This window comes from Euprymna scolopes, chromosome 36, assembly GCF_053919585.1.
Source record: "Euprymna scolopes isolate OS-2025 chromosome 36, ASM5391958v1, whole genome shotgun sequence".
Taxonomy (NCBI): Eukaryota; Metazoa; Mollusca; class Cephalopoda; order Sepiida; family Sepiolidae; genus Euprymna; species Euprymna scolopes.
Genome location: NC_136517.1, coordinates 53,683,983 through 53,706,763, shown reverse-complemented (window position 1 = coordinate 53,706,763; position 22,781 = coordinate 53,683,983). Strand labels below are relative to the sequence as shown.

Sequence of the window (22,781 nt, the reverse complement as noted above, 5' to 3'; positions counted from 1 at the left end):
GTTAACAAGAACAAAAGATGATTATCACAAAGACAAAAGATGATGCCCATTAATATGTGTCTTGAAAGGACACAAGAGTGTAGATACAAGGAAAACAGTGAGCAGGAAAGGAGTTCCATAACCTTGCAGTTCTTGGAAAGAAGCTGCTGGATTAAGAAGCTAGATGAATTCAGTGGCTGAAGAAAACAAGTGCTAATTTTTAACTTTATGTGATATGGCATTCTCAGTGAAAAAAATAATTTTGTGACACATAATCATGAGAAGCAGCATCACGCATAACCATTTAAAAAACATTATAGATTTTAGCAAATGGTGTTTGTAAAGAATCTAAAAAGCACAACACTACACTGGAGTCAGCTTTGTAGAGAATTTGTTTCCATGTCCACAACGAAAACCACTGGCTTTCTATGGTTGAAGTTTTTTTTTTTTTAAACTGGACATTTAAAATGGCAAACCTTTTTGATTTGTTACAAAAAAAAAAAAAAAAAAAAAAATAGGACATATATTCCCGATTAACAGACAGAAACAACATGCATAAAAGAACTGAAAGCAGATGTTGATTGAACAAAGGCTGACTTCCAAATGACCAGAAATATCATCTGAGCATGGGTTCTGTGTCCGAGTTCTGGTTGAAAAATAAAAGTATTTTTTTCATTTTCAACCAACCAAAATGTTCCATGGGCAAATTTTCCCCAAGTCGTTCACAGCCAAAGGGGGTGAGTTAGTAACATGTAGACTTACATGAGTGTGCCAACTCCATGAAAGAACCCAGCATGGAAATAAATGATTATATCCAAATATAATTCAAGTCACATACCTTTGCAAAGGTATGTATCTTTTGCTGGTGTCCCCACCGACAATGTCATTCGTCATGTTGTGAAAGAATTGTCTCATACGTCATCGTCCTGTTATATACATGTGCATATATCAACATTTATATACCTCCACATCCAATATAGACATTATAAACACATTAGACAAACTGTTATATACACTAGTTGGTAATAGTCAGTACTTCCTAACTTCTGGTGCATTTGCTACCAGAAGCAGTGACAAGGCAAATCAGTTTCTTCACTTTTTTTCTCCTGTACCCATATCTCCCCTGTGCATGAACTCTTTTTTATTATGTTTTCCAGTCATTCTTTTTATCTAATAATCGTTTAAAAATATTTTATTTTAATTTAGAATTATTGAAATTTGTTTTTTTTATCAAAAATTATTGAAAGCACTTTTTGCCCTCTTTTTTCTTTTAGAGAATAATTGGAAATATTTAAAAAATCTTTTTAAGTAAAAAACTATTTAGTTTATGTCGTTGTGTTATTTTAATCTGTATAATTTTGTTAATTTTTGTATTTTTTTTTGTGGACTGTTATCCTCATCTTCATAGTTGTTGTTGCTGCACCACGTTTCGGCCAACTTATCCTCTGGCCTTCTTCAGGTAATTAAGCATGACAAAATAGGAATGCGGAGTCTTGTAACTGTATCCTCCATAACCAACTATGGAAGGCAGTGATTACTGGGAATACATTTACAAAACTCAGTATTCCTATCTCGTTGTGGTTAATCACCTGAAGAAGGCCAGAGGATGAGTTGGCTGAAATGTCGTGAAACAACAACTATGAAGATGAGGATAACAGTCCGCAAAAAAAAAAAAAAAAGAAGAAATACATAAATTACTCATCTCAAAGGATTCCAACAAAAATAATATATAACCTGACTATATAGCAGAGATGTTATACATGGCTATATTACAGAAGTACAGATATTAGGAAGAAGCTTAATATTAACAAATACTTCAACAATGTTGACTCTCTCCCCCCTCAAAAAATAAACAAACAAAAAACAAAGATATATTATTTAATTAATTGGAATGCTTCGGGCCTGTGGTGCAGTGGGTGAAGAAATTGAATCTCTACAGTTCCAGGTGAACATTGTCTGAAGATAGCAGTTTTAATCCTCCCCAAAGCCGGCCAGAGGATTAGTAGGCCAAAACATGGCAAGACGACAACAACTATGGAGAATGCAGTTAGAAGATTTGGAATTTCTATCCCGTCGTGGTAACCACCTGACGAAGGCCAGAGGAATAGTTGGACGAAACGTCGTGAACCAACAACTAAAAGATGAGGGTAATAGTCCGCAATAAAATAAATGAATAAAAAACAAAGAGATTAACATAGTTTGGAAATATTTCCCAGCTATCAGACTCCAGCTATGTAAAGAAATCATATAAAGAACCTTCCATTGAAGAAAAATCGAGAGAGCAATCATCAAATAAAAGAGTCAACAAGATAAGGGTGGAGACTGGTATGCCATTCCTGATAGTCCAAAGCTTGGCTCATAATCATGATAAGTGTGAGAATTTTGTTCTAAAGCATGTGGAAAAGTAAAAAATAAAAATGGGGTTTGTATTACTGTACACTTAGATTCGAAAAAGTTGTCAAAAAACAAATATATAACAAATAAATATTATCAAAGGCAAGATAAGTTACTTTTCTACCAAACTGGATATATTTTTTGTGTTTTTATTCAATGTAACATGTTTATTCAGCTCGAAAAGCATACAGTGTTTACCAATGTATTGGAACATTCAAGATGGCGTCTTATTCTCTCTTTAACACGGTAAGTGTGGGAAAAGATGTTATAAATAAAAAAACGGATAAAATACTGTTAAAAACTTGCTCAATATATGTTACCGTGACATAGGTTGACATATATTCGGCAGGTTTTTAATAGTATTTTGTATAGTTTTTTATTTATAACATCTTTTTCCATACTTACGGTGTTAAAGAGGGTGTGAGACACCATCTTGAATTTTCGAATACATCGGTAAACACTGTATGTTTTTCGAGCTGAATAAAAACACAAAAAAATATATCCAGTTTGGCAGAAAAGTAACTTATCTTGCCTTTGATAACATTTATTTGTTATATATTTGTTTTTTGACAACTTTTTCGAATCTATGTGTACAGTAATACAAACCCAAAAAATGTTAAAAAGTAGGAATAGCTTACAAGATACCAATAAGGTTTGGTCTAAGGCCCACAAGCAAGTGAATCCAGTTCAGTTAAATACTGAACCAAAATCTGGCCGTTTAATTAAAAAAAAAAAAAATTAATGAAGTAAAAAGAAAAAAATAGAATACATCAGCTTGAATTGAAATAATTGAGACAATGATGAAAAAGGTTTTTAATTTGAGTTTATTTTGGCAGAAATTAATTCATTTATATCTAGTTAAAGTATAGGGGGAGGAGGAGGGAGAATGAAAGATGAGGAGGGGGAAGAAAAGAGAGGGGAGGGAAGGAAAGAGACAGGAGGGAGGGAAAGTGGAAATGAGGGAAAAAAAATACAGATTATCACTTTCCAAAATTTAGATCTGGTACCAGGGTCAGATTTTCCGATAAATAACAGGATATTGGCTAAAGGTCCACCAGTCAGTGAGAGAGGGGAAGGATGAAGAGAGATCAGGAGAGAGAGGAAGGAAACAGTTTTGATTTTGACTTTCCAAATTTTAGACCTGGTATCAGGGTTAAATTTTCATATAGTTAGCATAGCCTCTTGGTTGCAGGCCAACTACTAATTGGAGACATTTGGAGATGGAGAGAGAGAGAAAGAAAGGGAGAGAAGATAGAGGATTAGAAAAGAGAAACATGAGGAGAGAAAAAAAGAGATCAAATATTTTTAGAGTATTTTGAATTCCAATCACGTAAAAATGTGTCTTCCAGTTGTTGTCTCATGTTGGTTTTCTTTTGTTGGGTTTGAGAAGGCTTGAAAATTAACCCCAAACCAGCTGTAGATATAAAGTAGTCTGCACTCCAATTGGAAGTACCTAAATTAAAAAAAAAAAATTTTAATTGTAAAATTAAAATTGAATTATTCTTTCTATCATGTAATAATAATTTTTTTTTTTTAAATTGTTAAATTGAAATTGACTTATTCTTTCTATCATGTAATAAAAGAATACATTTTCAAATATTTAAATTCAAACTGAATTATTCTTTCTATCATGCAATAAAAAAATAAAAAACATTTTTAAATTGTTAAATTTAAATTGAATTATTCTTTCTATCATGTAATAAAAACATTTTTAAATTGTTAAATTCAAATTGAATTATTCTTTCTATCATGCAATAAAAAAAGCATTTTTAAATTGTTAAATTCAAATTGAATTATTCTTTCTATCATGCAATAAAAAAATAAAAAACATTTTTAAATTGTTAAATTCAAATTGAATTATTCTTTCTATCATGTAATAAAAAAGCATTTTTAAATTGTTAAATTCAAATTGAATTATTTTTTCTATCATGCAATAAAAAAGCATTTTTAAATTATTAAATTCAAATTGAATTATTCTTTCTATCATGCAATAAAAAAAAACATTTTTAAATTGTTAAATTCAAATTGAATTATTCTTTCTATCATGTAATAAAAAACATTTTGAAATTGTTAAATTCAAATTGAATTATTCTTTCTATCATGTAATAAAAACATTTTTAAATTGATAAATTCAAATTTAATTATTCTTTCTATCATGTAATAAAAATAAAAATAGGAAAGCATTGTTTCTCAACGTTTTTGCCCTTGTGTAATCATTAAAATTAATTACACATCTCAAAAACACAAATTATATACCATATCTTTTTAATTTTATTATCATCATAGTTTAGTTATTTTTTTGAATTTAAAGAAATAGTTATTTGTCAAATTATTTTTTGATAATGCTAAATATATTCAGTTTATGTGTTTATAATACTTCATGAGGGAATTTTCATTCAAAAAACAAGTTCTAAACTAAAAAATAAATAAATAAATAAAATAAACATAAGTAACCGATATTCATTCAAATCTTTTTGCGGACTATTAGCGTCATCTTCATAGTTGTTGTTGTTGCTTCACCACGTTTCAGTCAACTCATCCTCTGGCCTTCTTCAGGTGATTAACTGCGATGGGATAGAGATACTGAGTATTATGAATTATCCCCAGTAATTACTGCCTTCCATAGTTGTTGTTGACTCACCATGGTTTGGCCGACTAATCCTCAGGCCTGCTTGGGTAGGATTGAAACTGCTATCTTCAGTAATGCTTACCTGGAACCGTAGAGACTCAACGCTTCTATCCACTGCATCATTATGAAGATGAGGATAACAGTTCACAAAAAGAATGAATGCACAAATTATGACGTTTCATCTCAAAGGATTAAAAAAAAAAAGTAACCGATATGCTATGAAATTTATAATATAAATGTAAACATAATTTATTGCATCAGTTTATTATTTATCAATAACCAAGAATATATTTTGTGGGTTTAGTAATGTTACTTATAAAAACATTAAATTAAAAAAACAAAAACAAAGTCCATTAGCTTATCTCACTTGTTCTGATAATTCCTGGCTCACTTTTTCTTTAAAACCAACGTTTCTTTTGTAATATTGTCGGCAGCTTCTGTATGACATGGAAGGGTGTATATATGACATATATATACAGTGATGATCATATTTATTGGCACGGTAAAATAAAAGTTAAATTTTGTCTAATAAATTCTAAAAAAGGGATTAAATTAAAGAAAATAACAAAGTATATTATGTATTTTTAACTGGCCTTTCCGATGCAGCAATCGGATTTTAGAAAAAATAAATAACAAAGGAACAACAAACATAATTGCAAAAAACCCTTGTTCAAAATTATTGAAAAATTATTTTAGAATTTATTAGACAAAATTTAACTTTTATTTTACCGTGCCAATAAATATGATCATCACTGTACATTTGATTGTCTAGACATGAATTGATATTGATCATCTAGTGGTTGTTTAAACAGGACATATAATAATTAAAACATTAAGGGACAAATAACAGTTTCTAAGGTTTTACATCGGCCAATGGGAAAACATACTTGGTTCATCTTGGGTTGATCTTGATTTGACGAATCCTCGGAAAAGTTGCAATTGAAGATTCATACGATCCAAAGCATTGGTGGTATTTACAACAGCTTTATGTTGGATATTTCCACGTTAGATAGCTGTAACACTGGCCCTAGCTTTTTTCTATCAACATTTCCCTCTACTTGGAGCCATTACTGTCCACCACGGTCTTTCTTCCTCTGACATTTTGTGCTTCTGTGCCTCAATTAACAGATGCGGGCACCACCTGCTAGAGTGTTTGAAAATTAAAGTCTGTTTGAATGTTAGGGTCTGGATTATGCAAAATTACCTACTTAGGTTACACATAAAGGCTTTTCCTGTCTCCTTTCCTGTACTGCATAGATGGAACCCCCAAAACGTGTAACCGAACACAATCAGTTCATTTGCTAAACAGAAAGATCTTTCCTTTTCCTCCCTAAGTGTCATTTTAAACTTCTTCCATCATTTAACTTCCTGTGACATGTACCTTTTGTTTGTTTTCTTACTTATAACAAAATTTTCCGTTCTCTTACGTAATTTTTAACTTATGTGGAAAATTTTCTGCTTTTAACCTATTTTGATGCACGTGCATCTAATCTTGCTACAAATATTCATTTCTTGAATTTGTAAACGTTCTATGCATCGTCTATTATAAGGGATGGGAGGTAAGCAAGGATGTCTTTTTTTACCAAAGTGTAGCTTCCCTTAGAAGAATTTCAAATTTTTAACTAAGCCTCATGTATTAAAAGAGTGAAAGTTTTTTGAAGATATCTACAACCAATAAATTTAAAAACAATGCTAAAATATTACCATAATAAAATTTCTTTGTAAAATCGATTATTAAGAGAAATAAAAAAAATTAAAGCCTATAGCATAATAAAATTAGCTATAGTTTTATAACAATTTGATTTAATTGATAATTTAATGATCTAACAATATGATTAAATCTGTCAAAATCCCATTAAAAAAACCCAATAATTTGAAAGTTTTTAAAATATGGGAAATAAAAATAAAAGTACAAAGACTCCCAAACTTTGGGGCAGTGTTGGGTCAGTACATAGTATTTTATAAGGAATGAACATGTAAAATTTTGAATTCTTAGCGGTTATTGAAACAGTGGAATATTTACCGCAAATCCAGAGATCAAACTAATAAAAACAATACAGTAAAATCTTTAAAATGTCTGTGCTCATCACGGAAGATATCATATTCCAAAAATCACATAATTTGATCAAGTAGATATTTTTTAACTAAAAATATCAAATTTTATGAGGAATCAATACATTGTGTATAGATTTACCTTGTTTAATAAAGAAAGACAACTAAATTCGAACTACTGACATCAAAATCAGTCTTGTAATGGCTACAATTTACTATTAAAATCGCTAAAAATTGTAAAAAGAAAAAATGATTGTGTATATAAAATATGACTTTATCAATTTATGTAATTTTTGGAATATGACATTTTTGTTTCGTGATGGATACCCATAGAGATTTTTTTTTCTATTTTTAATTAGGTCAAACTCTGGATTTTTGACAGAATTCAAGTTTTATTGAAATGCTATGATCTTACCGATATAACCAGTAGAATCGGTAACCATGTATTTATTATGATTGACACGAGCGTAGGGAATGCGTGCTTGATCTGGTGTAAAAGCGGGAACATGGAACATTTTCTGTGGAAAGAAAATAAATAAGAAAAAGCTGAGAAAATAAGGAAAGAAACAAAAGGAAATGCAAACAAAATAAAATCGATATCATATTTTAACTACTAGAGAGCTCAACCATGAAGGAAATGCAATTATTTATATATATATATATATATATATATATATATATATGAGAGGAAATAAAAGAGAAAGTAAAATAAAATTGAGGAAAAAAATGAAAAGAAAGAAAATAAAAAGAAAAAGGACTAAAAAAAAGAAAGACAAGGAAAAGAAAAAGAGAAAGGATATATATATATATATATATATATATATATATATATATATATATATATATATATATATATAGTCATCCACATACAGTACTGTTTCGCCGTTTCACAGCTCACCAGTGTGGATATATATATACTTGAATTACGAAACAGATAATAGGAATGATTATATATTTTAAATAAATATAAATAATTATCTACAAACACTAATGTTTCATGTTTATGGAAGCAATCATATAGGAACTGATAGTTACTACTGGTTGGAAGATTCAAACTACCAAGGGAGTCAACTCTGCACAAGATGATCGAGAGATTCAACAATTGAAAGAACAATGGTGCATTACACTGCATACTTGGTATATAGTGAGACCCTTATTGAACCAGATTTGTTCTTGAGTCTTGAAAATGGTTTGGAAGAATTTTTTCTCTTTACAATAGTAATTTAGCCCCCTCCCATTCTCCAGGGACATATTTGTTGAACTCATGCTGATCTGCACTAAAGCAGTAGAATTTAGCTTTGACAACGTTACGTACAGTCAGATCGACAGGGTTCAGATGGGAAGTCCCCTTGGTCCTGCACTAGCTGACATTTTTGTGGGATTTTACGAGTCAGCATTATTTACTGATATATCGAAGCCATCGATATATTTCAGATATGTCGACGACACCTTCGCAGCTTTTGCCTCTGAAAATGAGGCAAAAACATTTTTCATCAAACTCAATTCTCTCCATACAACGTTAATTATTTACCTTCTTGGACATTTTAGTTGAACGTAGTAAGAGTTCTTTTCTTACTACAGTCATCGTAAGCCAACATTTGTAGGCCTATATATGAACTGGCATTCATTTGTGCCTACTTCCAGAAAAATTGGACTTATTCAGATGTTAGTGTATAAAGCCCTTAGAATTTGTACTTCTGGTAAATTGGAACATGAATTGAAGATCAAAACGGTTATCCAGAGAATTTAATTGATTATATTATTAAAAATAAAGTAAAAAAATATAATTCTCCTGCGTTCTTTGATCTCTCCAGGTGTTTTGCTTATTTAAAGGTCCCTTGAATTGGGGAGACTGGTCAGTGTTTGGGTAGACGAATCCTTAAATCTGTTTCAAATTTCTTCCTGTCCGTTGCTCTACGTTTGATCTTTGGTGTAAAGTCTGCATTTCCCCTAGTTGTTAAGGATGGTTTACCTTACATCACAAAAAGAAATGTAGTTTATGAATTTAATTGTCAGTGTGCTGCTGACTATGTAGGTCGAACCTCCTTAAATTTGCAGACTTGAATCAACCAACATGTTCCAGTAAAAATAAGATTGAGCAAGCCTTGTCGCACTTACCCCCTTTCTTCCACCTTGGAATCTGCCATTGGCCAACACCTCCATTGAAAATCCAGCGTGTGCCAATGCGTATAAAATGGAGTGTTTTAGGATTTTGCATCAGGCTAACTCTCAAAATCACTTGCGGATTTTGGAGTCAGTCTCTATTCTCTTACGCAGACTGTCTCTCTGTTGACAGAAGGAGTTTGTCAGATCATTAGACTTATTTGGGGATATGTTTTAACTCTCCCCTTGCTCCACTTGTACATATATTTTATATTATTCATATTTTATTTGTATTCCCACCCGTTTTTTCCCCCCCTCTCCCTCGGTAAAAATTACACGTATACCCCATAAGTCTGTTCTTGCGAATTGTTTTATTTGTTTATTTTATGATCAACAATTAACTCCTGATGAGTCTGTTGATGAAAGGGGCCTGCAGGTTTTGCTGGCCATTTTTTTTTTGAAGCAATATATATACATCTGTTTTATTTATATAGATAAATATTTCATTCATACTGTTGGATTTAAAACAAATATATAGTTTTATTTTATTGTATTCAACCTGATATTATTATTATTATTATTATCATTAATTATCATTAATAGCATGGTAAATGGAAATTTCATGGTTATTTAAGAAAAGAGGTTTAAATTTTATCTATTATCTATTTTTAGTACTACTATTAAATTCCTCAAAAATGCAATTGAGAGGTTAATAATAGAAAACATAATGTGAAGATTATTTCCTAAAAACATGGATATTTGTTATTCTTCTCTCTCTTTCAACTGATATAACACCCTCGTTCCCACCATCATCTATATCAACATACATAAATTACTTTCTTCCCTCTCTTGTCCATTGCATCCTCCCCACGTTTAAACTCTCCTACTTCTCCCATATGCACTAATTGTCACTGAACTCTTAAGCATTACACATACAAAGATGACAGTATCAGTTTATTAATACAGTGCAACCGGATATAAGAGATTTATTACCGGATCTACACGGCTCTCTTATATCCGGGTTACTCTGTACATTAACACAGGCTCTAATTTGGTTGGTTGGTTGGTTGTTTTTGTTTTACGGCATATCAACCTTTTTCAGGTTATTTAATGCCGAATCTAGTTATTTTAAGGAACGATTTTTAATGGAGTATATTTTTTTAAGTCGGATTCTATTTAACCCATAGTTGGGACTCTAACAGGTACTACCACTCCAGGTCAGAGTGGACGTGGAAGCAATGGCAATCAAAGGGTGGCTCTACACTCCCCAAGGCCTGTAAGGTGGGGCTTCACCATCGGATATAGTTTTAGGTCATATCCAGGACCAGGCTCTAATTTAAGTGCGGATATATATATACATTGTGTAATGTATCGTATACCAGACTCATCCTGAAAATTTTTTTGTAAATTTAATAAAAAAAAGAAAAAAAGGAAAAAAAAGATACTTACAACTTGGATATCAGCCTTTCTGGCTCCATTAAGGGCCTGCAATGATTTTAAGAAGTTAAACATTGTGGGTTTAGTGTGAGCCCAAGCACTTCCAAGTAGACGAATTTTAATCCCTTTTGTAAAAGACACATTCCTTAAGGCATCGTCTATAACAGGCCAATAGCTGAAACAAGGAAAATTGATCCATGAATAAAAAAAAAAGTTAGTTACAAAAATCTATACTTTTTATCGCTTTAAGCAATTCAGTTAGGTGCACACCCGAGCTCCTTAATCAAGTCAATTCCAAGAAGGAGATCAATGCCTAGCAGCCATCCATTCATTTGTTTTGTTATTGTTGTAAATATTTGTGAACAAACCTTTTCGTTTGTTTTGTTATTGTTGTAAATATTTGTGAACAAACCTTTTTGTTTGTTTTGTTATTGTTGTAAATATTTGTGAACAAACCTTTTCATTTATTTTGTTATTGTTGTAAATATTTGTGAACAAACCTTTTCATTTGTTTTGCTATTGAACCTACTAAATCTCCAACTTGTAGTCTCACCTTCTGCTTCTAAAAGTAGTACACAACCTTGCTCACCAACATCTTTGAGCAACTAAAATCAAACAGAGCTATACACTCTCTAGTTTATTCACTAAAATTTTCACAGCAGTTAATTTTGACTTTTTCACTTGCTTGGGAAGAATATTAGCATTGGAATCTTCTTACGATATGAATTTCCCTGGCACTGATAATGTGTACCCGATTCCATCTCATTGAAAGCACAGAAGTTTCATACACAACCTGTCTCAACTTGCAGGGCTTGTTCAATCATTTCCATGGCATAGTCTTTTGCAAACTGTAAAGTATGGAAGATATAGTTTATTGATGAGTTCCACTCGAAAAGCAAAGGGTACTTCCATCTCTTCTTATGGTACTTGTACAGTTTAATCAAGACATTAAAATATGAAAATATTCAAAAAAAGTTATATTGTACATATCCGTTATGGAATAAAGTTCTCTGAAAAAATAATTTCACTTAATTTGATAGAGTAGGTTTTTTTTGACAGCAAAAAAAAAAAAAAAAAAAAAAAAATGTTATGATACTGAGCTAAAGGTAGATATGTTTTGATTTTTGGGAAGAAAAGCTATTATTTAACATGGGGAGGAGATGTCGGCGCTTTAGACTGAGTTAGCTCCCCATGGCGTGTTCTAAAAATCCAAACATGGCTAACTCCAGCGGGCTGTCATAAAAACGTGTTTTCCCACAGTAAAGAAAACAAACAAACAAAAAAAAAAAAACTATTTGATTAAATCAAGTGAAATTCTTTTTTTCAGAACTTCATTCCGTAACGGGTACGTACAATATAACTTTTTCTTCAATATTTTCATTTTTTAATGTCTTGATTAAACTCTACAAGTACCCTTCTTATATGGCCCTAAGGGGCAGATAACTCATCGGTACATCTTGTACCAGGGGCAGATAACTCCTATGTATTATTTCAATGTAGAAGTAGATAACTCTTTATACACAAACAAATCCAACATTCTCGATTTATTTCACAGCTGGAATGTCAGTTATGGTGCAACTGAATTCTGGGATCAGCCAAATATTGAAGGCTTATATCATTCATCATGAAAAGAAATGTATATGCCAAAAATAGCTTGTGAAAAGATTGAAAGAAAACAAGAAAACAAAAAAATCAGCCTCTCCTAACTGACAGTAAACATAAATGACAAAACATTGTGTCACACCACATACATTGAAAACCAAGAGTTTGTTTTCCCACCACCAGCAATGGAACATCAGTTGTCTTCCCTTGCTACTGGATTTTGTTCTCATATAGCAATGAGGTACTGCTCCAATATGCTTATCATCGGTAGCAGCAGCACTTTGAATACTCATTTTGCACAGGTAACCACTTTTTTCTGGATTAGATCAGTAACTTTTGAATCATACAGCCATATGAGGACTCATTAGTAGCACTAGATTTGTGGTTTGTTTTTGTTTAACAGTATATTAACCATTTTTGAGTTAATGGCAAATCCAGTTATTTTGGAAAAAGTTTTTATTCTTCAAGTTATAGCTTCAAATATTTATTCATGGAGTTTGATTTAGTTGTTTTGTTTTATAGGAACCATTTTTGGGTTATTTAATGTTGAATCCAGTTATTTCGAAAAAGTCTTTATGCTTCAAGTTGTTTATATCTTCAAATATTTATTTATGGGGTTTGGTTTGATTGTTTTATTGAAGAAAATTGTTGTTTTTATTTCTGGTTGGTTGGTTGTTTTTGTTTTATGGCATATCAACCTTTTTCAGGTTATTTAATGCCGAATCTAGTTATTTTGAAGAACGATTTTTAATGGAATATATTTGTTTTTTTAAAGCAGATTCTATTTAACCCATAGTTGGGACCCTAACAGGTACTACCACTCCGGGTCAGAGTGGACCTGGAAGCAATGGCAATTAAAGTGTGGCTCCACACTCCCCAAGGCCCGCAAGCTGGGGCCTCACCATCGGATATAGTTTTAGGTCATATCCAGGACCGTTTTTATTTTTGACTTTGCAGAACATGATTGAGTTTTGTAAAGAGAAAGGAAAAAAATAACTATAACCTCAATGTTTGGTGCAGTTTTGGTCAGGAAGCTGGTATCTTCAGACAGGCTGATTTGCAATTAGCATCAGATGCCCTAACAGGTATTACCACTCCAGTCCAAAGTGAACCTGGAAGTAATAGTAACTAGGGGGAACTACACATTTCCTACAAATTGAACTGCACCACTGGAGTCTTTTAAGATCATACCCAGAACCGATAGCAGTAGAATTGTTCAACAATCCAGAAAAAGACATTTTCAAAATAGTTGAATTAGCACTACCAAAGCTTTGACATCTAATCACTTGGCCATACACAAAAATTAAACATTTATCAAATGTAATATATTTTATTTAAGTCAATCATCCCATTTCAACTTTTAATGTAAAAAAAACAAAAACAAAATATAATTATAAATACAAACAATATGAAGTGTTTGAATGTAAAAACTGATAAATCCGATTCCTTCACATTGAGAAATTAGACTATCAAATTTTTACCAAATGTGATATCTACCTGATTTTTTCTATTATTTAGTATTAATACATTATTTATACAACAAATGCAATAGCATAAAGCACTAAATTCAGTGCATTTCTGTTTCTTACAAAATAAGTCAGCCATTTTAATATTACATAGAAAAATGCGAGCATGAAAAGTAATATGGTTAAGATTAAACTTAGGAAAGTAAAAAAAAACTAGTTGTTAAAACTAGGGGGAAAAAGACAAGATATTCTAGCAAAAAATATAATAAATTTATAACTTAAAATATTGCAGCATTAAGAACTTTTTAAAATTCAATTTAACATTATGTATAAATTCTTAATGCTGCAATATTTTAAGTTATAAATTCATATTTTTTACTAGAATATCTTGTCTTTTTCTTTTCCAGTTTTAACAACTAATTTTTGTTTTTACTTTTCTAAGTTTATTCTTAACCATATTACTTTTCATGCTCGCATTTTTTTTTAATGTAATCCATTTTTCCAGGCCTTGCTTTGAAATGATATTTTCTTTTTTGTGTTCAATATCATATGCATTGCCAACAAGCCATAAAAATATTATTGCCAACTTCTTAAATCGACTAGATAAAAAAAAATCAAATAAGTAAATAAACAGAAAAAAAGGGACAAAAAAAAGAGAAACAGAATTAACAGGCGACATCATAAGCAAAAGATTATCAGCCAAAGCAAGGCAAAGAGCATCATTTTTGTTAACTCTCTTTATATTAACTCTCCCAAATAAGATGGCATGCGAGCAACATTCCCACTATGATTTATGAAGGTGTTGACAAGGAAAAAGTTGATACGGTAATCAACAGCAAATCAAAAGAATGTTGTCTTTAAAATGTCAATGTTGAAAAAGTTGCTATGGTAACCAACAGCCAATCAGAAGAAACAGTCTCATGTTCCTTACTTATTGTGAAGACTTTTGAACACCAGTACTTTTATTATAATTTATATTTTAATGAACGAAAATTGAAATTTTTTATTTCAAAATAAAGCTGAGAAGGTGACCTATGAACTGTAAAAATTGTTTGAAATTTGGTTGCAAAATGAGTGAGCGGTGAAGCCTGAAAGCAGTTCTAAATGAGTAAAACTAACCCTTAACCATATATTCAAACACCACCGTATTAGATGAAAAAAAAAAAAAAAAAAAAAATGAAATAAACTGAATTTGTTTGTAATCCTTGTAAAATTTACAGCAATTTGAAAACGTTTTAACTGTTGAATAAAAAGTAATTTTAAGTAACATTAAAATTCCTAGCAAATCCCCATAATTGAAAGTTTTGGAGGTTTTTTTACATTAAATCAGTTTATAAAGATTTAAAAAAATTACTGTACAAATAAATGATTATAGTTTTATAATAACTTGATTCAATTAATAACCTAATAATCAAACATTACCACATTAATTAAATTTAACTTTTAAAATCATATTTAGAAACTAAAATATAATATCTTGAAAACACAAGTAAGAAAATAGAAAAAAAACAAACAAACGGAAAAGAAAGTAAAAAAAAAATAAATAAAGTAAGAAAAAAAAAATGAAGCAAAAAAAAAAAAAAGTAAAAACACTTATAGTGTACGAATATCTTTGGATACTCACATATGTGGATAGCTGAATTCAACGGCAGTGCTATAATCCATGACAGCAATGTAGACAAATTTTTTTGCAGAGTTGATGATCTTAACAATTGCATCAATGTCTATAGTGCGACTAGCTGTGCAAAATGGTGGAGGAGAGCTCTTAAAAACAAACAAACAAATAAATAAAAAAATAAATTAAAAAAAAAGAGAAAAATGAATTTTATGTATTTTATATACTGTAACTAGCAGAATACCTGACCCAGGACGAGTATAATTAATATGTATAACATTAGATTTAAATCTTTTCTTTTGTGTGTGTGGAGGGAATAGAGTGAGGTGCCTCCTCCCCCTTGAATAATAAAATTTATAAAGTTAATAAATAAATAATAATTTATCCATGTTGCTTAAATATGCATCCCATCTTCTTCTTCTATAATATAAACCTCACCTGTCTGTTTAAAGGTATGTATGTATGTATGTATGTATGTATGTATGTATGCCTAAAACTTTTGACAGAGGTGATGGATTTTCACGAAATCAGTATCATTTTGAAGCTCGTCCATTCAGACAAATATAAAAAAATTGGCTAAAAACATTGATTCCTTCATCCTCAACTAGGCACTTTTCTACAAGGAGGGGGTCGCTTTTTTCACCAATATTTTCGAAAGTGATCCCCTCTTTTCGATTGTCTAGCCTTAATTTAAACATTTGTCACTTTTGGTTTGATAATGGGCGCAACAGCAAAGATGTTACTTTTTTTTTCACATTCTTTTCCTCCTTCGCGGTATGTTCGAGCCTGCCTGACTACACAGACTAGTCTATTATATAAAGGAGAGTTTTGTGTGTGTGTGTGTGTGTGTGTGCTAAAAACTTTTGCCATTCACATCTGACAAAGTCAAAACTGATACCATCTGAAAGGGCAATACTCCGGATGCATAATATGTGAAAATTAGAAAAAAAAGATTTATTCTGTGGAGGTTAACTGGACCACTTTTTGAAAGCAGGCCCTTTTATGCGTTGCTTTTTTGCAAGTCACGCATGCATATAAAGCTAAAACTATGTTTAAAACATTTATTTTGCAATGCCATGACATCATAAGCACTTGTGGATGTGTGAGAAAAAATGTTTGTCCGTAAGTTTTTGCTTTCTTCCCTCTTTCGCAATTCATGTTTGAGCCCGGCCACCACACCTCATTATTTTTTTTCCAGTCGCATGGGCACAACTTGCTATTTAGTTTGAAAGAAAAGTTGTTTTGATTTATTTATTTTTTGAGTAATTTTTTTTTAGGGGGGGGGGGGAGGTTCCAGTGCATAGGCAACGAAAAGTGCTCAATATCCATAGAATAGCTTCTTCTCTTCGCATCCCTTCTGCCGAAATATCTGGTGGAAAGGTTATCACATTCTTCTTTTAGGCGATTACATTTTCGTATTTTTATCCATTTTGAAGTATCTTTATTTTTGAAATTGTTTGCCCACGATCGAGTTGACACATAATGAAAAACTGCTATTCTTACTATAGCAGGTGTGTCCATATCGAACTTCATGTGAACCTGGGCAACGCCGGGTATCCCTGCTAGTCTTTATATATATATATATATATATATATATATATATATATGATCTTCTATATATATATAAAAGCGAAAATCTGTGTATGTATGTATGTATGTATGTTTCACAAAAACTTTCGACAGAGGCGACGGATTTTCACGAGATTGGTATCATTTTGAAGCCCGATATCTTGGACAACAAATATCGAAAAATTGGCCAAAAACATTAATTTCTTTACCCTAAAATGACCAGTTTTGTACAGGGAGGGGGTAGCAAAAAATCCTTCCTTCATTTTCCTCTTTTCTACGACTACTGCGACGATGACGTCATGTTTGACCTAGAAAGCGTTGATGTTAGTTTAACTTGATGGTATTTTTAAACGTTTCATTTTATCAGATCACAGTTGTTTGTTTGCTTGGCGTAGGTGTAATGTATTGGATTTTTTTTTCTGCCTTAGCCTCGAGGCTTCGGGTTCAAGCCTACCTCCCGACCAAAACCTTTTTTTTTCTTTTACACCTCTAAACACACCAGGCAACATTTTTTTCTTTTAATTTAAACAGGGTTATTACTTCGCTTATTCTTTAGTTTACCCCCCCCCCCCTACACACACAGCATTGTTATCTAAAGATTGCAGGTTTAATCCGACAGGGTTATTTATGCTTTTTTTTTCTGCTTTTCGCTGTTTTTTTTTTTTGGTTTTGGTTTGGTTTTTTCCGATTTTTTTTAACATAATTTTTTTATATTTTACATGCACACACCTACAAACACCCGGGCAATGCCAGGTACCCCTGCTAGTCTATAAATATAAAAGCGAAAATGTATGTATGTATGTAAGTATGTTTGTGTGTCTGCTAAAAACTTTCGACAGACAGCAAAATTGGCCAAAAACGTTAACTTTTTCACCCTGAAATTAACACTTTTCTACAGGGGGAGGGTCAGAAAAAACCGTCCTGTCATGACGAGATCAGTTCTAGTTTAAATATTTGAAGAACAATTTCATGTGTGTCGTTTTAGCTCAGTTGGTTAGAGTGTTGGCTCATTATCTAAACGTTTTGGGTTCGAATTGTGGTGTGAGATGTCTTTTTTATTTTTTAAATTTTAATAATAGGGTTATTTAACCCATTTTTCATGTAACGTTCGTTTTTCTGTTTTTTTTTTACTTCGCTTATTCTTAGGTTTTCATTAACACACCCCACCCCCGACCACACACACCCAAAAACACTCGGGTACCCGATTTTTTAAATTTTAATATTGAAACAGGCGTATTTAAGCCATTTTTCACGTTTTTTTTTTTGGTGGGGGGGGGGGGGGGTTATTTTTCAGATTTTTTAAAGCAGTTTTAACGTTCGTTTTTCTGTTTTTGTTTTTCGATTTTTACATTTAACATCATTCGTTTGCCTTACGTTAGTTTTTATTGTGTTTTTTTTCGATGTTTTGATTCAATGTAGGGAAAACCCTTCATACTGAAACAATTACTATTTATTTGGATACTGCCAGAGTGCTCCCTTTATGGGGGAGCTGCCCTCCCCACATTAAACTAATTTGCTTTCATGCCATTTCTGCAAGTCATCTTTTGTTTTTCATTGACTACGTTAAATTTGAACACTTTAGACTTCCGGTCGCGTCATGAAGTAGCGGTAAGATGTCAGATTTTTTTTTTACTTTCTTTTCTGCCTTCGTTTAACAGGTTCAAGCCTGCCTACTACCACTTTTTTTTATACCTCCAAACACCTGGGCAACGCTGGGCACCCAGGCTAGTCTATATATATAAAAGCGAAAATGTTTGTGTGTGTGTGTGCGTTTGTATGTCTTGCAAAAACTTTCGACATGGGCCACGGATTTTCGCTACATAAGTATCATTTAAAAGCTCCAGCCTTCGCCCGACAAATATCGAAAAATTGGCCAAAAACATTAATTCCTTCACCCTAAAATCATCAGTTTTGTACAGGGAGGGTTGTAGCAAAAAAGCGTTCCTTCATTTTGCCTTTTCCATGACTACTGCGACGATGACGTCATGTTTGACCTAGAAAACGTTCATATTAGTTTAACGTGCTGGTTTTTTAAACATTTCATTTTGTCACTACTTAGTTGTTTGTCTCTTTGGCGTACGGTAACACATCAAGCTTTTTTTTTCCGCCTTACCCTCGAGACTTCGGGTTCAAGCCCACCTTCCGACCAAAACTTTTTTTTTTCTTTTACACCTCTAAACACCGGGGCTTTTTCTTACTCCCACCCCTACACACACAACGTTGTTATCTTAAGATTGCATGTTTTTTTTTGATTTTTTTTTGTTTTGGTTTTTCCGATTTTTTTAACAGTGTTATTACTTAACATCCCCCCCCTACACACACACCCGGGCAACACCGGGTGTCCCCCACTAGTCTATTATATAAAGGGCAAATGTATGTGTTTGTGTGCGTGTTTGTATGTCTGCATCCAACAGGCACAAAACTGGTACCATCTTAAAGGGCAATGCCCCGGCTGCATAATACATGAAAATTAGAAGAAAAGATTTGTTCTGTAGGGTTCAACTGAACCACTATATGGAAGGAGGGAGGATCCGTTTTTCACATCTCTTTTTCTGCAAGTCAGGCACCTGTATTAGACTAAAACTGTTTAAAATGCTTACTTTGCAATGTTATGACGTCATAGGCAATCATAACTGTGTGAACAAAAGCGTTTGCCCGTACGTTTTTGCATGCTTCCTCTCTTCCACATTTCATGTTTGAGCCCGGACATTGCGGCTCATTTTTTTTTTTTTCTTCCTCAATCGCATGGGCATTCCCTGCTATTTTGATTGAAAGAAAAGTTGTGTTAATTTTTCTTTTTTTGGTGGAAGAGGGGGGAGCGGAAAGAGATTCTAGCGCAGGGCAATGCCGGGCACTCACTCGCTAATAATTCATAAAGATTAGTAGATTAGTTTAGGAGTTTACCCTGTACATATATATTAATAACATTCACGTGTTCACCAGTTCAGTTATTACTCTATTTTTGTATTTCACTTATTTTAAAATTTTATTTGTTGGCATATAAGACATGTTCCTAAATGATAAAGTATTGTTCATTTGCAGTGAAGGAGTAGAATCAGTAAGATGTTGAGGAGTGAAAGTTTTCTCTAGAATTTTCTAATCAGCCACTTTCTTAGTTCAGCTAAGACAACTGCTAACATGAAACATCATTAAACAATGACTTAAAAAAAAAAAAAAACTCAGCAAGGGAGATAATTCATTTGAAATTGACAAATATAATAGGAGTTGTCTAGCTTAAGTTTAAATATAAAAATTAAAAACTGTAATGATTTATTGCATTAAAAGCATAAAAGTATAATAAATTTGAAGGATGAAGTTTAATTTGTTTTTTTTTTTATTGCAACTTACCGATATATAAACATCATATTTATTGTCATTTAAGCTGAGTTCCATCGGAGTCTTACTGTTGATCTGTGTATCATATTGTTTCGGCCAAGGTTTGGGGATGCTATCTGCGGCTGCCATGTACCAGTAGATATCAAATAATTTACCCATATCATTTGCTAAGGCAGGGCAGTTGTAAATAACAGCACCCATTTCTTTCACCTTTGGAAATTTAAAAAGATAGAAAAAAGAAATAACAGTATTCAAAATACAAAAAAAAAAGCAAACAAACAAGATTTTATTTATTACTAGCAGGAATACCTGTTGAGTAGATTAAAACTTTTACCACTCCCTCAATTCCTAGTTATCTCTTTATCAGCCTCTTTTCCCTTATTATCCATTATACTATCTTACTCTCCAATCTTCTCTTACAACTCTGCTCAACTTATTCCTCTCTTATTTTAATGTGTTGAAAAAGAAATTAATTTACCATAGCCAGCCCTTTTAAATATAATTTTTTAAATAAATTTTAGAGAATATACATCCGGGGCAAAGCCAATCCAGAAAATATAAACTTTGTGGGTCTTTGGTTAGTAGTTTTGGAGTTTCTGGACATACAAACATACAGACAACTGCCTCATATATAATAGACTAGCAGGACTATTATTGCTGTTTTGTCTGAGTTAGGTGTTTATGATGAAGCAAGGGTTGCATAATCCCAGCTAAAATTTGACTTCTAAACAATTTCTTACACACTCATTATTAAAAAATAAAAATTTTAATAAATTTTTATAAGATAACTAGATCATTTGTAACCCATTGAGTCAGTATTTATTATATTATTAAATATATCATTTGTTAAATTTGACATTGGTTGATAATCATATATTTTAGAATGATTACAAACTCAAAGGGTATCATAAAATCAGAATACATAGTGATGTCATAATAGACCTCTCCCCTTAGCACTTTTAAAAAAAAATTATTGACATCATTCAATTAAAAATTAAAAGTGATGTCACAATAGAGCCTTTCTTTCTCACACCTTTCTCTCTCTTTCTTCTTAATTATTTATTTGCAAATAAAATTGAATCAGGATAGCCTTTGTACCCTATCTCCCATTAGAGAATGAACAGGGCCTACAGAAAGTCAAAAGTCGATCAGCCTAAGCTTAAATGGATCAAGGTCTACAAGTTTACAATGAACACTGCCTTTAATGAGCAGACCTTTTAACAAGCACCAGTTATCAAGCTTACAATGGAAACCGACTAGAACTGAACAGTGGACTGCTGAACTTACTGATTGAATAGGTGAAATACACATACACTTATTTTTAATCGCTGGGCAACACCAAGTAGAAAACATTTATTCAGTTATTGGTTTATCTATCTATCTATTTATCTAATTGTCTATCTATCTAGCAAAGTAAACAATAGATTGAATCGTAGGAAACAATAGCTGAGCGACCATTGCAGGTGCAGAAAGAGTCAAAGGGTTATGCTATGGCATGAATCAAACTCTGTGATTGATCAAGTTGCACCGGAAGCTATGCAAACAGGGACCGGATCTAACGTGTTAAGGGTTCCAGTTTGAAGAAGCAGAGTTTATTTTAGTTGAGTTCATTCTTAGACGCCGAAGAGACAAGATAGGGTTAAACAGGCTCTCCATAAGGGGGCGATGGTTTCGAAATGGATGCAGAGAAACCACAAAGATCATCATTCAACTTTAATTTGCTGTGACAAAATGCTTGAGGAGTGAATAAAAAAAAATATATAAAAATAACCATTCGTCTTGGGTTCCTGTCTTGCATATGTTTTTGTTGTAACAGAACCAGCTCCACCAAGACATTGACGAATTTCTCAGAAGCCCAGCAAAAGACAGGTATGTCACCATGTATATGTTGCTATATGTTCTGACACACCTACACTAAAAAGACTAGACGTTCACGACCATTAGATGAGCACACTCTTAAGACTGATTTAGAGACTAGACGATCACAGCCTGATTAAAAAAGAGTTAAATAAGAAAGAGTTACACAAACAGTTAAATAAAAGAAGTAAATACATAAATACACAAACGTATAATTAAAGAACAGACCATTGCATGATATAACATTATATCGAGTCCTAAACGTCATTGATTGGTCAGCACAACGAATCATTTGCATAACCTGGTGCAAGACACTTTGCAGTTCCGGATGTCTATTTTCAGAAAGTCATCAGTTTTTCATATCAAACACAGAATACACAATTCGGTGGAATTTTGACTAGTGTAGTCGACTGTTATCACTAAGGATAGGGAGTAATTAATGTTTTATATGAACTCCACAAGTTCGCTCAATTATGTAAATAGATAGGCACAGTTAAACAGGCAATACACTGGTGAACTTCACTTTTGATGTAAGTTCACAACAGATATTTTGACAACAACTAGAACCAGATCACAGAACCTGGTTCAACGAGAACCATATAGTAACTCCCACCTACTTAACATTTAACTTAAACTACTGTTCAAAATGTGTTTAGTTTTTAAACAGGTTATTATTAGGGTGATGACAGCAGAATATTCTTTTCATTGTTTTGACTCTTGAGTATATATCCGACACAGTTAA

The 22,781-nt window shown here is 32.2% G+C and overlaps 1 protein-coding gene across 1 annotated transcript in view; it reads right to left on the bottom strand.

Moving 5' to 3' along the window:
* Positions 1-3,179: 3,179 nt before the first annotated feature.
* LOC145260485 (5'-3' exonuclease PLD3-like) overlaps positions 3,180-22,781 on the bottom strand; it is a 75,208-nt gene continuing 55,606 nt past the window's right edge. Inside the window, exons 6-10 of the mRNA XM_080118594.1 lie at positions 20,195-20,392; positions 15,287-15,426; positions 10,607-10,769; positions 7,470-7,572; positions 3,180-3,826 (exon numbers count right to left, since the gene is read on the bottom strand). Coding sequence (XP_079974720.1) covers positions 3,669-3,826; positions 7,470-7,572; positions 10,607-10,769; positions 15,287-15,426; positions 20,195-20,392 — 762 coding nt within the window. The 3' untranslated portion in view covers positions 3,180-3,668. The remainder of the gene's footprint in view (positions 3,827-7,469; positions 7,573-10,606; positions 10,770-15,286; positions 15,427-20,194; positions 20,393-22,781) is intronic.